This window comes from Brettanomyces bruxellensis, chromosome 9 (assembly GCF_011074885.1).
Source record: "Brettanomyces bruxellensis chromosome 9, complete sequence".
Lineage (NCBI taxonomy): Eukaryota > Fungi > Ascomycota > Pichiomycetes > Pichiales > Pichiaceae > Brettanomyces > Brettanomyces bruxellensis.
In genome coordinates, this window is record NC_054690.1 from 2,476,307 (window position 1) to 2,494,460 (window position 18,154).

Here is an 18,154-nt window from a genome sequence, read left to right on the forward strand (position 1 = left end):
CACTTCATTAAATAGCATTCTGGTCCCCTGGGAAAGAAATTTTTACTCTTCAGGAGTGCTCAAAGCTTGAATCACCGCAAATTTCTCCTCATTCTGACTTATATTGGAGCCTCTTCTCTGCTTATGCATAATCTTATCCGGGATCTTACCCTCATTTATGAGATCCTTCACTTCATCACCTGGTTTACCCCAATTACCTTTGCCAAAGCCATCTTTCTTCACATGATTTGGTGCCTGGTCAGGAAATCCGTTATGTGTGAAGTAACGGTCTTTTGGCTCATCCCATTTTTGAGTTCTAGCCATTTTGTCAAAACTAATATTGAGTCTGTTCAGTTAAATGTAATTTGAGGCAATTATAACAATTTGTCTCTACCAATGATTTACGAGTTATAAAAATCGATTAAAGAGAGAGTGAATTGAGTTCTTGATTTCAAACTGCCGATTTCGTAGTTTATTTATAATGTGCATTTGTAAATGTGGCTTGATTGTGACACAATATTTCCTTGCTGCCTTCCAATTTACTCACTTCCTATCTTGGTTAACGCCCCATAATTCGGAATGCAGTCATTGATCTTCCCCGCGATTCGGCCTTTCTCGTAAATTCTGGATGAGGTCATTCACAGTTTTTACAATGCATTCATTTCTTTGACGCTCCCGCGATTTATGGCCGCCCCACCCCGTTTACATTCAAGTCTTCTGACCTTACGGAAAACCCGGTTACATCAAAGTATTCACATCTTGTCATTTAGTTTCTCCAATTTTCTTTATTTCATTTTACATGTACTGTTATGTTTCATGTGCATTACGTATGCCATCCAATTTTACCATGTAGTTACTTATATTGAAATATTTCTTTTCTTACCTTCCGATGTGTTCTTATATGGTAAAAAGTATCGGCTTCTCAAACACCTTCGGACCCAGGAGACGCAGCAAATCAAAAACCTCTCTCAATTTTTGCCAGTCCTTGTCAGCATCAAACCTTTCGAATGATTGATCGCCATCGTACAGATAAACATTTCTTATTAATCTTTTGAATATGCCATCGTCTATCCATTCATTCATCTGCCACAGTGGAATTAATCCTGGTGATACCATAGGAAGTGAAAGCAGCCCTTCACCATCCTCCCAATATTCGGCCTGACGATATGCCTCCAAATTAAGTACTTGCAATGCAGGTAACTTTAAACATATCTTCGAGACAGTTGCCGCTACCTTTTGAAAAGCACCTCCATTTGTTCCATAAATTTCCTCGGCCACATTTGTAAGTACAGCATCGGGATCAAACTGCCCAATCACGCTATCATCAATCTCAAGCTCGTTTAATGGCACATTGACCGAATATTTGTTATCGTTATCCTGGAAAACGGCTAGTCTTCCTTGTTCTACGAAACTAGCAGCTTGATCAAGACTCACATACTTGCGTTTGCAAATATCCAAGATCTCCCCACCAAATTTTGCCTTATAATTCATCTTTGGGCAATCGTTAATGTAATAGCCCATATAGTAGTATTCCTTACCCAACATTTTTGTGAGCACCAATTCATGCAATGCACTGAGATTTCCTAGGCCCAAGTGAGCGTAGTCGGGATCCCAGATGAAGTAAACGGATGATAGTGAATGTGGAAGAATATCTAAAACCCCAATTGCTATTAATTTATCATCCAAGTAGTAACACTCATGAATTGGTCCAAGTATATCATCAGGGCGACTTCTCTCAAAAGTGCCACTTTTCCAATATGTATTTAAGTTGCTCCAGTATTTTTCCGAGTGTTTACTGAATTGTCTTGCAAACGGTGTCTGACATAAAAACCTCTTAAAGCTATTTACTGAAACTTTCTCTGGCTTGTCTTTATGCACTCTCGTTTGATATTTCTTGTAAAGAGCGAATTTCTCTTTACTGAACTCCGTCGAACATATTTCTGTTCGAAACCTGGAAGGGTTCACATCTTTTTCTAAATTGAGTATATGTTCCTTAATATTGAATGGTTTCCCGGGTACGTGCTTCCCTTTTTTGATATCTTTTCCATCTTCATCCTTGATAAACTTTTCAAACCTATTGATTGTGTGTCTTTGTCCCTTGCTTGGGTGTTTTATGAAACCTAAATTTGTACGAATGGTGTAAAGTCTGCAACAGTTTCTAAGCAAGTCTGGTCTGTAGAGAAAAGATCCAGATCTTCTAAAGCCTCTATTCATGAGTTGCTCATAACATTGAGGTGAACATAAAAAAATTGTAAAGCCAATTGTAGCATTGTTTGGATATTTTTTTAATTCCTCTACTTGTTGTCTTTTGTATTCATTACGGTATGAGTCTAAACTATAACCGGATTCAATCGGATCCTTTTCACTGTGGCAGTACCCACAGTCCTTACTTTTGATGTAACTAACACTGCTTGTAACAATAATATCGAATGACATATTATTAAATCATAAGTGTTTAAACAGCTTTATAATACGATAAATATGATCTTTTTTGTCATGATGTACATGAACGTTAATTCTGGTCTAATTAATATTTTACACCGAGAATGTTTTCGGTAATATTTTTTTTCATATTTTCCTCTACGTTTGAAAGTCGTTAAAATTTCAGAACTGCCCATTTTTGAATCAGCTAAAAGAACGAACCACGTATTTCTTTAGTTGTTGAGCAAAAGCCACATCAGCCAAATACATTGGCAATCTTAGAAGCGAGAAGTTTATAATTGTGAAAAATGGTTTGAGTCTTTAGAAGCCCAAAAGAAGTGTGGAGTCCTGTTTAGATTTGCATTTGAAATTTATCGTTTCTGCCCAGAAGATTACGTAACATGTGTATAATCATCTCAATAGAAATGGAAAGTAACCCAAAGCTTGGAATTACTGAGCAAGAACTTAATTTCTTTTCCCCACCTTCCAGCCAAATGTTTCCCACGCGATTTTGAAATTAGCAATGCTTACTAAGAAATTGATCATCTTACCCCTCCGAAGAGACAGGCGCGATGGAGAAAATACATTTCATCAGGTGTAATATATCCTCTTCCGGTAATAATACGCTTTGCTTTCGACCCTATTTTTCCAATAAGTTTGATTTTATTTCCCAATTATAAAAAGGCATTATTTTCCCTATTTCCACTGATAATCTTTTTCCTTTATTCATAATGAGCTTTTATCCCAGTTCCCCCTCCTGTAGTTGAGGATAAAGTCTGTTGAATAGTTACTTGTCGAAACTTGATCCAAAATGAAATTTGAAACTAATGAAAAGGGAGAATTTAAGAGAACGTCCAGTTCTTTTCGTGATGTTATTGAAAAGGGAGGTAAATTTCCCCCTGAAATCGGAAGATATCACTTGTATGTTTCCTATGCCTGCCCTTGGGCCCATAGAACATTAATCACACGGGTTTTAAAAGGACTAACAGGTATCATAACTATTTCTGTGGTTCATTGGAAAATGGATGATAAGGGCTGGCGATTTGCGACTTCTAACAGTGAGTTTCCAGGTGCAACAGTCGACAATTTGTATGGTTTTAAAAGACTAAGTGAAATATATTTCAAGGCAGACCCACATTATAATGGAAGGTTCACTGTTCCTGTTCTATGGGACAAGAAACTCGAGACTATTGTGAACAATGAATCATCAGAAATCATCAGAATTTTGAATACTGCATTTAATGACCTGATTGATACCGAGCATTCCAAAATTGATATTTATCCTGAGGATCTACATTCTGAAATCGATAGTCTCAACTCATGGATTTATGATAACGTTAATAATGGCGTGTACAAGGCAGGTTTCGCTACAACCCAGAGTGCATATGAAGAGGCTGCCACAAATGTTTTTAAATATTTGGATAAAATTGAGAATATTTTAGAAGGAAGACATCAAAAAAAGCAATCTTATTTGCTTGGGGACGTGTTAACAGAGGCCGATATTCGTCTCTTTACAACCGCAATTCGTTTTGATGTCGTTTATGTGCAGCACTTCAAGTGTAATATTGGAATGATAAGGTTTAATTACCCTCATATTCACAAATGGATGAGAAACTTGTATTGGAATCATGAAGCTTTCCGGAGCACAACCAAGTTTGATCACATTAAATTTCACTATACGAAATCACATCCGGGAATCAATCCGCTTGGGATCACACCGCTTGGTCCACTTCCGAATATTCTTCCACTTGATGGTTAATAATTGAACACCTGTTTCATTGTATTTTTTTATTTTATCATGATTTCGGTTGCTCTGCTGAATTTTCTGTAAATTCAAAGCTTTTTTCTTGTTATATGATTTGTGGGTTAAATAAAGTGTGTTCTTTTTCAGAATTGTAATTTTTTTTGTCTTCACGTCGTGCTCCTCGGTATCATTTTTTTTTTTACAGATAGTTGCGATGTGTCCGCATCAAAATATAATTGAGTAGGTATATTTTGCTAACGATAATAATTAAATTTATAGTAGTTTGCATATAGTGCATATCAGATGGAATTATTTAGAGTAGGCCTATATATTTCCCGGCGGTTTAATTCCACGTTGGCTGTAACGCCCAGGTTACTAGACCTAAGAATTGGTAAGATTGTTGAAATAAAGAAACATGAAAATGCAGATAAACTATACGTTTCGCAGGTTGCAGTGTCTGGAGCAAAACCTGATGAATCTTCTCAAGGTAAACTTGATGGAAATATTGAACATGTAACTGAAACAGTGCAAGTTTGCAGTGGCTTGGTCGGATTTGTTCCAAAAAGTGAATTACTTAACAAGAGGGTTGTCCTCGTGATGAATCTCAAGCCATCAAAGATGAGAGGTGTACGATCAGAAGCAATGCTATTGGCAGCGGAAAAGCAAATAAATAATACTGATATAATTCCGAACTTTAAGGTTCAAGTTGTTCGACCTCCAGAACACGGTGAGATAGGACAGTCGCTTCAATTTAAAGGTTTTGAAAGAGAACTCGGAGACGAATTGAGACGTGTTAATAGAAAGAAATGGGAAAAGATAGCCTCTGGATTGAAAACAAATAATAAGGGGGAAGTTTGTTATATCGATGAATCATGTACGCTAGGTTTCGATGTTGACAACTGGAGGGAGGTATGTACTGTGAGTAATGAGTTCAGAAACTGTAAGGTCAGATAATGATTAATTTGAGATTATTTGCCTTTACTGAGTTTCAGATGTGAGCCCAGTGGTCGTGATTCAACTAAATAAATACAACTTGCAGGGCATATTCTTTGAAGTGTTTTGAAGTTATTATGTCACTTCACGATAGAAAAGTTCTATAAAAGCAACTACTTCTTTGATGTTTTTTAGCAGACATTAAATCATTTACAGAATGCATAAATTGACCCGTGCACTTTAAGATACATGAAAGAGCAGGAAATGGGAAATACTTCCGCTTTCCTCGATATCCTGGGACTGATTAAAGAAAGAGTCATCAATAAAATTTTAATAATGAATTTTGGTTGGAATTCATAGACAAAAATGGTAGTAGCCTATGTCGTAACCTAAAAGTTAGGGACAGTTTGTACAAGCAAATAGAATAAGATTAATCACTATATATCAGCAAGATGAAATTCCTCAGTTACTAGAACTATCTCAAATTCCAGTTTATCGATAAGCCTCTGGTAGATAGATAACCTCTGTTATTATCGTTAGGTTCTCTTATCTGCTTGTCTCTTCAGTGCAGTAACATTCTCTTTGAAAGATTTGCTAACTATATATTTCTCATACAAATTATATTTCGAATCTTTCTAGAACATTTTCGCCACCGAATAATTCGTCATAGGAATTCCACCCACGCCGTGGGTTATATAACTACAATATCTCTCTCCGTGGAATGCCTCTGCGCATTCGCTATGATACTCAATATCATCAGAGATAAGAATATTACTCTACTAAAGATCTTGTTGTACATCCGATAACAACTTAAACGTATACAAGATTGAGTATCACGTGTGTTATTATCAGCTGAACACACACAGATCCCAACAGCCCACTGATCTACCTTCCAATTAGTGTCACATATAATTTCCTCCCCTGGTCTTTGTAGTATATTTCCTCGAATCCCCGCATATCCCAGAAATTTTTTTTCTGAAAGCATGTCTTATTTCTGATGCTTCATAATATTTTATTTCTAATATTAAAGCCAAGGCATGCACATTCTTGAGGAACCCTTCTTGGGGAGCTCCTCTTCCTTGACTGTTTGTGTAGCCATATACACCGTGCTTTAGTACTTTTTACTGCCTTAGTCCTGCTTTCTTTCTCTTTTTCCTGTGTTTTTCCCCAGGTTAATATTTTTCCCATTTTTCAAATTGAAAATTATATTCTTTCAAAATCATGTTGTGTCATTACGTTTCCTTCTTGCTCTTAAATCAGAATTTTCCAGCTGCTTCTCCCCACGCAATAATAATATGCAACGAATTTATTCTGCACGTCATCGCGTTTCTTGTGTGGGCGATCTTTCCTTATTGTTTCCTTGTTCGTGTTGTGTTACCTATGGTGTATCCACACAGATCCAATTGCTTTTCAAAAAAAAGAATGTCTCTTGCTTACAGGAATTTCGCTCGATGTAATGGAACGATTCACCATTTCATACGCATATATTTGTTTTAATATCACTTCCTTGAATGTCATACCTTTTCAATTTCGGCATTGTGCCCACTGGGTCTTTTGCATCCGATTCGGGGCTTGGCCCATAGCGAAATGAAATTTTCCGAAGGGTTTGTTAAAGTAAGTGTTACCGGATTCGCATAATATCTCGATGTTTATTACAGTATATAACTTATACATAAGATTTAATATAGACAAGAGAATATCTCAACGACATATGGTTGAGATTCTTCTTCTTGTGCAACAACCTAAGCAATAGATCTTGTTCCCTTTATAACATTATTGTTCTTTACATATATTATTTTTGTAAGGTTTAAAAGCTCTTTATCTAACGTTGCCAAATGTAAACACCATACATTGTGTGAAAATAATATTGAAATTAATTTTTTTCGGTCCTCATCAAGAAGGAAGAGCTTGGCTCAATAATTTCTGAATCAGACATATCTGGGCAATTGCCAGCTTCGGATAAGTTACCCAATGTAGCTAAATTGTGTAGAGCTCGCAAATTTTCAAGGCGTCGAGTCGGGCTGTTCGGATTATAAATTGGTGTTACTTGACAGAAATCAGATTCAATGATCCAATTTTCACAATTATCCTTTTCATCAACCCATCCGTAAATTTCATTGTGATAGAGTAAAGAAGCAGAATGTTTGTCACATATGTTCGTCATAAACAAGTAATTGTTAAATACTGCAGTTTGTTTTAAATACATCCCAAATGCGTTTTGTTTTCAGTAATACCTCCCCCCCTTAATAAACCTGGAATTTAGCATTCACAATCCCAAAAATATTTTTTTACTCCACATGGTCACAAAATGACTCAAAGGTCAAGTTTGCAATAGATTTGCAATGACTTAATCTATCGCAGTGTTAAATGTAACGTAACAATATATATCCATATCAATACGGTTTTACCGTATGTTCATATCTTTTTCACAGTTGTACTCCGTTCCAAAGCTAATAGAAATTTAAATTGCTATTTATAGATGAATTATTATACTGTGTCATTTAAAACCCGCTTTTTCTTTCCTCGACCAGCACACCTTATAAAGTATTATATGTGATAAAACTACACGAGTACTGAGCACTATCTGTGCAAATTGACATGATCGTTTACCTTTAGGAATTTTCTCTTTTACTACTTAACGTGTCCCCGATATGGATTTGTAAGGTTTCCCCTTAGAAATTAAAGGAATTTGTTTGAATAACTGTTTAGATAGTTGCACGACCTCCAAATGTGTTTATGGGCTTAAATGAGGCGTCATTATCAGTAGGCTTACATGTGATCTTACAAAGCACACACATATTGTTGTTATCAGCAACCGCGATGTTTCACACGTACACATAGAAACCACGAGCCTTTCAACTGATCGTACATCCTCTTGACATACGATTAGTTTATTATAAGGTAAGCACAATGTTTGCAAACAATAAGAATAACAAAGTTTGTGTTTGTAATTTTTTTTTCGAGCAATTTATTTGGAGACAGCGAATTGTTCGGTGATCATGTACCCTGATACATAAAAACAACTCCGGTGGATAAGCATAAATACAAAAGAATTAGCGTTATTACAAAGGTGTCATACGTGTTCAGATTTAAAAAGATCCTATGCCTATCAACAAAATATATTACAAATAAACGCCTAAATTATTTCAACAGTTTCCTAATACATATTTTGGTACTGCATGAAACAGTCAAGCTTCCTTTATTTGTGGTTTTAAGGCATTTCTACTTGGCAGTATAGGCAGGTACATGTTCAGATCGTGCATTCCCCACCAAATATATGTTGAAATATTTCACCATCTGCGGAATATTACAAAGACAATTGTTGTTAACCGTACAACCTCGGGAAATTTTCTCTTTATTTACATCCTTGGACCAATTATATTTAAGGATTACTTTATCTTTTATTACTTTTATTGTATTTCACTGGTGTTAAAGCCATGCGAATTGCCTTTATTACTTTTTATATTACTTTGAACGGGTCATTTCCCATATTTGGGATATGTGGCCTCTCCCCGAGTAAGAATATATAAGGGGTCTGGCAACACCCCTTGTATTTTCTGACTCTATTATTATTTTATTGTTATTTTACCTCTTTCTTTAGAGACTATCACCGCTATATATCTTAATATAAGCCATTATTCTATCAACATGCCTTCCAATCCTTCGGATAACTTATAATATACCCCAAAAAGGGGTAATACTACTGCCGAAACAGGTCAGGCTCCCTTTTTAGAGCCAAATACGAGTTATTCGGATTCCTCCGCGAATTCTATAACTCAACAATATATTACATCGACGCGTCGAAGTTTATTAATTTCTACCCTCAATTTTTCTTGAGGGAATGTTCTAAGGTGGAAAAATATATTCACATTCTCGAAAGTGGTTACCAATGTGCGCAAAGCCTGACCTTCTCTCTCTTCTCGTGACACAGGTATCAGTTCTTTGTACATGTAAGTAGTATATTAACTCGCTATCATATAATAATTGTCTTTTATTACGCCTCTGGTGTGCTGGTTCACATTTACGGATAATTTTTGCATATTGACATTTTGTTGTTATTAATTAATTTCTTCTTTACTTGCCCCAGCTTTGAAACCGAACTTTTATTGTTACCATGAGAGGTAAGTTTTTAATATCGAATGATTAGGAAGTCTCACTTCCTTAATTTACGCACTATTGAGTTGAAACATCGCATACGTATATGGATATGACTGTCCCTGAGTCTATTTCTCTATGGACTTTAAGTTAGGGAATAGTGGCTAATGCATCTGATTTTCACATAATTTGGTGACGGGATGATTCAACTGCGCTGGCCTGTTTAGCTTAATATGTATGCTTACTTTGTGGATTAGTATGTTTTTGCAATTAAGGGTCATTCTTGTGTTGGTTGTCAGTCATCCTTTCTTTTCTATCACTAAGTCTGTAACCTTGACCGCAATATGAGCATCGTTACTAACAGATCCAAAATGATTATTTCGTTTAGATTACAAATTAGTGGTACTTGGAGCTGGAGGTGTTGGAAAATCATGTTTGACTGTTCAGTTTGTTCAAGAGGTATATATCGACAGTTACGATCCTACGATTGAAGATTCATATACAAAAGAAATAGAAGTTGATGGACGTGCGTGTAACTTGGAAATCTTAGACACCGCTGGTGTTGCACAGTTCACGGCTATGCGTGAGTTGTACATAAAAAATGGGCAAGGATTTGTACTTGTTTATTCAGTTACAGATCGTCAATCCTTGCAAGAATTGTTGGCAATCCGAGAACAGATACTACGAATTAAAAATTCTTCAAGCGTGCCAATGGTTCTTGTCGGTAATAAGTGTGATTTGACTGACGAGAGAGAGCTTACACCTGAAGATGGAATTGATGTTTCTCGTCGTTGGAATAAGGTGCCTTTCTATGAGACTAGTGCCTTGTATAGAATGAATGTGGAGGATGCTTTTGTTGATGTTGTTCGTCAAATCATTCGGAAGGAAGTCCAGCAACAACAACAACAACAACAAAAATTACAGCTTAAGCGTGCCAATTCGGTTACAGAATCACCTGGATTTCCTTCAGTTGGGAATGCTGTTCCCACTAAATCTCCACCACAGTCTGTTTTTGCTCCAAATGCAAATGGGGGCAAATTAACCGCGCCAGGAGTTCTATATGCTGGAGCCCAGGTCAGCTCACAAAAAAAGAAAAAGAGAAAGAAATGGTATAGTAAATGTACTATATTATAGATAGATGATTTTCAGCTTTATTTCATTGGTATTCCGCTCCTTTTTCTTTATGAATATTAGATACTGTATTATTTTAACTGTGACACCAAATTCCTTATTAGAAGTATAGAGTATTCAACATCCATTTGATTATATTAAATGCAGAGATTTGAAATAGGTAAAAAAATAAATGATAGCCGTGGGGTTCGAACCCACGCCTCCGAAGAGACCAGGACCTTAACCTGACGCCTTAGACCACTCGGCCAGGCTACCATTAACGGTTATTGTAAGGGGTCTGCTTTGGTTTGAACCTAAATTATTTTAGATTATGTAAGTACAAAGTGATTTGTGTGTTTGTTTTGAAGTGTTGAATCAAACCACTAAAAGATGAAGTATTGTATGTTGTAAAATAGTGTTTTTAGAATGTTATGATGTAATTTAAGTAAGTGCGGAAGTAATGTATAATGAAATAATCTACTAGTTTGTATTCACTAGGATATAGATAAAAGCACCCCTTTGTATATGTTTATAATTTGAAGTGTTATTATATTTATTTTAATGACTTGTTTTTTTATTTGTTTGTTTGTTTTTCTTATTTTTATCTTCTTGTTATATTTTCTCTTATTCTTATCTCTGTTCTTCTTATTCTCTTCTGTCTTCTTCTTATCTAAGCTGTTGCTTCTTCTTTCTTATCTTCATCTTGAGTTTTCCAAAAAGGCTAAATACTCATTTAATATTTTCTCGTTTTTCTGCTTAATAAAATATTTGCATCTCGTCGTCCAATTTTAATAAATAATTCGCTCATGTTGCTTCGCTCATAATATTACGTAACCATTTGGATAACACGTGACTTTTCCTTGTTCGATCCCTCACAGTTATGTAAGGGGTCAAACCAAGCGCATATTGGTTTAAAGCCAGATAAAATATTAATGAATTCATTTACCTGATTAGGTAACACGGAAAGATATAAATAGTTTCCGAAATAATTTATGAGAAGCGCGAATAAGAAATAAAGCGTACTGAAAGGATAGTGACCCGAAGGACAATAAGAAAGAGCTACATCGGAATAAGCTGACTAATATTCGTGTGGCGACTGCATATGCAAAACAACAGGTTTTTGCATGATCGCGGGTTATGCTGAATTCACATAATGTGATGTTCCCAAACAGGATGGATTCCTCTTTGGCATATAATTTGTTATTGTATGAAATTGGAAGAGAAATGGAAGAAGTGTCATTCTCCATTTAATATAAATATGTGCCCTTGCCCTCCTTTGATACAGAGGCAAGGTTAGATTATGATTTAGTTATTTTTCGGGAAAGGGAGATTGAAAAGATAAGTGATTAGATAGAATAATGAAAAAAATATAATAGTTCATAGAGAGCTATGAGATAAGAGATATGAAAGGATACGAGAAGTATCAGATAACAATCTTATTAATCTATTATATATCTTTAGACGGATTTGGTAATCATCTAAAGAATCCTTATACTTCAGGTTATTAAAAAAATAATATTTTGTTACCTTCAGTCCGACCATTTACAGGTTATGTAAGGGGTCAAGTCAATAACCCATTGGTTTAAAGCCAGAAAAATAATTGAAAGTCACGGTTCCCAATAAGGAAAGGGAAAGTGAGAAATATTCTGACTTGGTCCGAAATAAGAGTCACGCGAGAGATGAATTAATTTCATGTTTAAAATAACTATGAGCTAATTAACAATAGTAATTAAGTCAAGAGAATTGACTTCTGGTTAAAGGATGGACGGGGACAGTCCATGCCATTGTAAATGACTGACGAACGTTTCCCGAGGAGGGAAAGTGTCTTCCGTAGTCATGAACTGATATTAGTAAAATAATAATTAATTTCGGGAAATGTGTCATTTCCATTTAATATATATAGAGGTCCTTACCCTCTGGTAATGAGAGAAGGATGGAAAGAAATCTGAAGAAAGAAAGATACGAGAAGTATCAGATAACAATCTTATTAATCTATTATATATCTTTAGACGGATTTGGTAATCATCTAAAGAATCCTTATACTTCAGGTTATTGAAAATAATATTTTGTTACCTTCAGTCCGACCATTTACAGGTTATGTAAGGGTTCTGCTTTGGTTTGAACCTAAATTATTTTAGATTATGTAAGTACAAAGTGATTTGTGTGTTTGTTTTGAAGTGTTGAATCAAACCACCAAAAGATGAAGTATTGTACGTTGTAAAGTAATGTTTTTAGAATGTTATGATGTAATTTAAGTAAGTGCGGATGTCAGAGTATATAAATCCCGTGTGACATTTGTATCTGCTTAATTGCTCACATATCTCTGTGCCGTAGCACTACCGAGCGCGCAGATGCCCAAGGTTAGGAACGAGATTGGCCATATAGTTCGGATATAGAAAAGACTTCTGTTGTATAGAATGACCCCTATAACAAAATAGGGTCCCTACGAACACGTTTGTAATCCAGCGAGAACCCGAAGGTTACTCTTGGTTTCAGCTGAAGGTTCACTTCAAGATGGATTTCCTTATATGAATATGTATTGCAAATTACACAATAAAGTCGTCGTCCCTTCTAAGAGACACATAGTATATAAGGAAAAAGTAGTACATACATATAAGAGATACTTTTCCGCAGAAGTGGAATAGGTCATTCTCAGCCGAAAGTGAATTAGGGAGAAATTTATTTCACAGGAAAAATTTCCCCGCGAATCATTTCTCATGTCTGTCTGAACATTAATTTGATTCACATATTATAAATCAAATACCAGTTGAACCTTTATGCGTTATTAACATACAAAACATTATTATAACTCATAGGTTCCGACAAAAAGAGATAAAGTAAAGTAAAAATAAAAAGGAAAATTGTCGGACATATGAGAATATTACCTAGTATTAGATAATCTATTATTATATGTCATTAGATTTATTTGTTTTGAGATCTGAACTTATTCTAAAATAACGAAGATTTAGAATAATATCTATTAGAGACAATCCTGGATAAAATGCACTAACTGTGTATGTTAGGGAATCAGCAGAAAAATAATTAAGCGCGATCATAATTCTGTTTCTGAGAATTAGATCTTTTTTTATATTATGTATGATTACCTCACTTTATTTTCCTTTTTATTTTTACTTTACTTTACCTCTTTTTATATAACTTGTTTCTTCTACGAAGGGATGAGACCCGATAGCCTATTTTGCAATACAACTAGTTCGACTCCACTTTGATGGTAACAGAGTAAAGGAAGTAAATTCATTTTCTTCTATGGTGACACATACACAATTGTTAGAATGTTAAAGGCATTAACATTATCACACAGACCACTTGGTACATTTATATCCACCCACTTAGGTAACCGACCTTACAATTGTCTGAATCTCCCCGACTGCTAGGTTCTTATTAGTTCTATTAAAGAAGGAGTTTGATAGCTAAAGCCCGGGAGTAACTCATAAGGTTTCTCTTAACTCCGACAAAAATAAAGTGAGGTAATCATACATAATATAAAAAAAGATCTAATTCTCAGAAACAGAATTATGATCGCGCATAATTATTTTTCTGCTGATTCCCTAACATACACAGTTAGTGCATTTTATCCAGGATTGTCTCTAATAGATATTATTCTAACTCTCCGTTATTTAGGAATAAGTTCAGATTTCAAAACAAATAAATCTAATGACATATAATAATATATGGCGTAATACTAGGTAATATTTCCATTTATCCGACACTTGCATACCATTATTAAGGTAAAATAGAGCTCACTGATCAAGTCCATTTAGGTTCCTAAATGAATAAATGCTACTGTTTTTAAAGTACATTTACTACCTTCTTTCAGAACCACTTCTGTTACCATAGCTCTAGCCATATGATATTTCCGTCCAAAACGTAGAACATAAATATTTCTCCGATGATTTTGAAAGTTAATGGCGATTTGGGGGCTTCTATTTGGAACAAAAAAATGGTATACTCTAAATACCTACCAAGTCTAATTTTTATGGACGTCGTTATCTATCTGGTTGGATTTTGTATTACTAATTTGCGCATTGATGTTCAGAAAAAATATGTTTTGGGTACCCATACTGATAAGATTTTGGCCCTGCAATAATGCAATGCTTCCTTTTTGGCATTATAGTAGTAAATACTGACAAATTAAAGGCACTGCTGAAACAAAGGAACTGTATTCCTATGCAATTATTATTGATGTGCCTAATAATTACAAGGTGCAGTTTTATCTGAAGTACAGAGAGGACTCAACTTTGTCAACGAAATATTGCAAGGGTTGATTATCCTACTACAATAGGTTTGTCGATCGTCGCGTCTATATTAAAACCACCCCGCCTTATTTTATACCAAAAAAGCCTCACTCTTAAGGGTTAAAGGTATTTAAGTATGTGCATTTTCCCTTTCCATTCTAATTCTTTACCCTTTCTTCTCTTTTTTTCTTTAGCCTCAAAAGCACTCTCACTAGTTGACGAAAAACTCCATAAAGTAATTGGCGTCACATTTATAACCAAAACCCCTTTAAATAGTATACCTACCATTTTATTTTTATTTTTCCTAAATATTGTAAATGACCATCATTCCGCAAAAAACCTTTCATCTAAGCACTAATACCGTGAAAAATATAGAATTCTCACCATTAATCATCACACAAGTAAATAACTATTTGTTATCCAAAGTATACTGGTTTTATTACTTGTTATGTAACATATTTGTTGATAGATGTTCTAGCCTGCCATGCTTTACGCCCAAGAAGAATGCAAATTTCCTTTTATTTATTTATTCTTCCTTCCCTGTTATTTAGTGTCATTCTGTTTCTTAGCATTAAAAATACACAATATACTAGTTAACGAAAACTTCATAAACTAATAGGTGTCACCAAACTCATTCAAAAAAGTTTTACAGCTCATCCATAATTTGGATAGAACTAAGATGTCACCAATGGGCTTGAACAACTGGAAAATCGAAGGCTATTTGAACTGTATCAATCATATAATAATTATAACATACAACATAGCAAATCTGCGATACTACTACTATCGTCAGCACACATATTCATTTTATACCAGATCAACTCTGCATGCTATGTTTCCGACATAAGCAAAAATAAATGATAGCCGTGGGGTTCGAACCCACGCCTCCGAAGAGACCAGGACCTTAACCTGACGCCTTAGACCACTCGGCCAGGCTACCATTAACGATTATGTAAATGGTCGGACTGAAGGTAACAAAATATTATTTTTTAATAACCTGAAGTATAAGGATTCTTTAGATGATTACCAAATCCGTCTAAAGATATATAATAGATTAATAAGATTGTTATCTGATACTTCTCGTATCCTTTCATATCTCTTATCTCATGGCTATCTATGAAACATTTTATTCGTTCATTATTCTGTCGGACATATGAGAATATTACCTAGTATTAGGTAATCTATTATTATATGTCATTAGATTTATTTGTTTTTGAGATCTGAACTTATTCTAAAATAACGAAGATTTAGAATAATATCTAATAGAGACAATCCTGGATAAAATGCACTAACTGTGTATGTTAGGGAATCAGCAGAAAAATAATTATGCGCGATCATAATTCTGTTTCTGAGAATTAAATCTTTTTTTTTATTATGTATGATTACCTCACTTTATTTTCCTTTTTATTTTTACTTTACTTTACCTCTTTTTATATAACTTGTTTCTTCTACGAAGGGACGAGACCCGATAGCCTATTTTGCAATACAACTAGTTCGACTCCACTTTGATGGTAACAGAGTAAAGGAAGTAAATTCATTTTCTTCTATGGTGATACATACACAATTGTTAGAATGTTAAAGGCATTAACATTATCACACAGACCACTTGGTACATTTATATCCACCCACTTAGGTAACCGACCTTACAATTGTCTGAATCTCCCCGACTGCTAGGTTCTTATTAGTTCTATTAAAGAAGGAGTTTGATAGCTAAAGCCCGGGAGTAACTCATAAGGTCTCTCTTAACTCCGACATATTCTATCTAATAACTTCATCTCCCATTTCTCTTTTTTAAAAAAATAACTAAATCATAATCTAACCTTGTCTCTATATATCAAAGTAGGGCACGGGTGCATATTTATATTAAATGGAGAATGACACTTCTTCCATTTCTCTTCCAATTTCATACAGTAACAAATTGTATGCCAAAGAGGAACCCATCCTGTTTGGGAACATCACATTATGTGAATTCAGCATAACCCACGATCATGCAAAAACCTGCTGTTTTGCATATGCAGTCGCCACACGAATATTAGTCAGCTTATTCCAATGTAGCTCTTTCTTATTGTCTTTCGGATCACTATCCTTTCAGTACGCTTTATTCCTCAATAGCGTATCTTTACTTATTTATAATATCTATCTGAACATTAATTTGATTCACACTTGATACATTAAATACCATCTGAACCTAAATGAGAAAACAACACATAGAATATCATTCTAGCCTATCGGTTCTAACAAGTTCACACACTGCCTTTTCACGACTAAATTGAACAGTACTTTTTTATCTTTTTATTCATCCATTATACTATTACAAATAATAAAATATAATACACACTTATTGGGGGTTCATGTCTTACTGATCTTGCAGGTTTCATTATTGACATACAATAACATGGTGACTTTTTACATATCAATTAATGGTGCCGTTAATAGTATAGCTGATTTGTCCATGGGCATGGTTATTATACATCCATAATCTACAGTAAAACGTACTTAGCCGTTGATTTCTTGGATATCCAAACATATATTCCTAAAGTGTCATTTACCATATTGCTTTAACGTTAGATAATATTTCAAAATTACACGATGAAAGGCAGATGGTCAATAATATACCAACGGCTCTATTGTCCCTGATTTTTTTGGACCATAAACCGATTTTGAAAATTCAAAATTACGGCAATGCCACCTTGTGTCATTAAATTGATGTTGAAGTTCAACGCTTTCCTTTTATACGAGCTGCTTGATTTTGCAGTGACGACTGTATTCATTCTCAGCTCAAATATTAATGATGCATTAATTGACATGATTAAGCATACTTTGAAGTATTTTCAAAAGAAAGACCAACTGCTCATAGCTGCTTCGTTTGAATGTGGAATAGCCAAGATGTAGGTTGCAGTAGCCATCGTTATGATGGCCGATTTTCAGTTTATTGGGCCAGTGGTGTCGGAGTAGAAATATTTTTCTAATAATTTGGGGAAAAATGTTAAGTTTCTTTAATCCATGTTCCGTGGAAACATATCGTATATGGAAATCATGTTTCAACACCACTATTCTTTCAACATCACCTTCAGTACGTGTGAATCGCTGCTTTCAACATAAGTTGCCTGACATTTTTCTAAAATAAATGAGCCACAGAGATGAAATATTATTATTTGATAATTAAGATCTTTGTTGATAAGCACCGAATACATAATTCTTGCTTGCTTATATACCCGGACTTTTTACTTTTTTGTGCAATGAGGTTGTTCCATCATTTTCCTCCGGTTGGTTTTGATAAGTAAAAGAAATACTTCGTTGTTCGAGTGCCAGACTCCATTTTTCTGCCTTGATTAGATTTTGTCACAGCATTACACCACTACATTTTCAATTCAAAGTTCTTAAATGGATCATTCAGATTACCATCATAGAAAATAATAATATAAAGGAAGTTCCCAGTAATTTTTGGACATTTACAATCTTAATCACAGGATCATGCAATGTTTCCTTGCTCATAGCAAATTCACCACATGTAGCATTTCATAAAGGTTTACTCTTGACTTTTCGGTGGTATGTAATTATCTTTGGCAAACACCCATTTATTTTCTCACCTTTGACGTTTCTCCCTGCTTCTTTAGTC

The 18,154-nt window shown here is 34.8% G+C and overlaps 5 protein-coding genes and 2 non-coding genes across 7 annotated transcripts; 3 read left to right on the plus strand and 4 right to left on the minus strand.

Moving 5' to 3' along the window:
• Nucleotides 1-42: 42 nt before the first annotated feature.
• Nucleotides 43-303, minus strand: BRETT_002894 (uncharacterized protein; the record flags this gene model as incomplete). Its single annotated transcript, XM_041281413.1, has 1 exon — nucleotides 43-303. The coding sequence occupies one exon, from the start codon at nucleotides 301-303 to the stop codon at nucleotides 43-45; it is 261 nt and encodes an 86-aa protein (XP_041139204.1).
• Nucleotides 304-876: 573 nt separating this feature from the next.
• Nucleotides 877-2,415, minus strand: BRETT_002895 (uncharacterized protein; the record flags this gene model as incomplete). Its single annotated transcript, XM_041281414.1, has 1 exon — nucleotides 877-2,415. The coding sequence occupies one exon, from the start codon at nucleotides 2,413-2,415 to the stop codon at nucleotides 877-879; it is 1,539 nt and encodes a 512-aa protein (XP_041139205.1).
• Nucleotides 2,416-3,211: 796 nt separating this feature from the next.
• Nucleotides 3,212-4,159, plus strand: BRETT_002896 (uncharacterized protein; the record flags this gene model as incomplete). Its single annotated transcript, XM_041281415.1, has 1 exon — nucleotides 3,212-4,159. One exon carries the CDS (start codon nucleotides 3,212-3,214, stop codon nucleotides 4,157-4,159), a length of 948 nt encoding a protein of 315 aa, XP_041139206.1.
• A 288-nt stretch (nucleotides 4,160-4,447) lies between these two features.
• Nucleotides 4,448-5,098, plus strand: BRETT_002897 (uncharacterized protein; the record flags this gene model as incomplete). Its single annotated transcript, XM_041281416.1, has 1 exon — nucleotides 4,448-5,098. One exon carries the CDS (start codon nucleotides 4,448-4,450, stop codon nucleotides 5,096-5,098), a length of 651 nt encoding a protein of 216 aa, XP_041139207.1.
• A 4,332-nt stretch (nucleotides 5,099-9,430) lies between these two features.
• RSR1 (Ras- protein rsr1) lies at nucleotides 9,431-10,306 on the plus strand (the record flags this gene model as incomplete). Its single annotated transcript, XM_041281417.1, has 2 exons — nucleotides 9,431-9,470; nucleotides 9,561-10,306. 2 exons carry the CDS (start codon nucleotides 9,431-9,433, stop codon nucleotides 10,304-10,306), a joined length of 786 nt encoding a protein of 261 aa, XP_041139208.1.
• Nucleotides 10,307-10,476: 170 nt separating this feature from the next.
• On the minus strand, nucleotides 10,477-10,558 carry BRETT_002899. The gene has a single exon. It is a non-coding gene; the product is annotated as a tRNA-Leu (tRNA).
• A 4,835-nt stretch (nucleotides 10,559-15,393) lies between these two features.
• BRETT_002900 lies at nucleotides 15,394-15,475 on the minus strand. The gene has a single exon. It is a non-coding gene; the product is annotated as a tRNA-Leu (tRNA).
• Nucleotides 15,476-18,154: the final 2,679 nt, after the last annotated feature.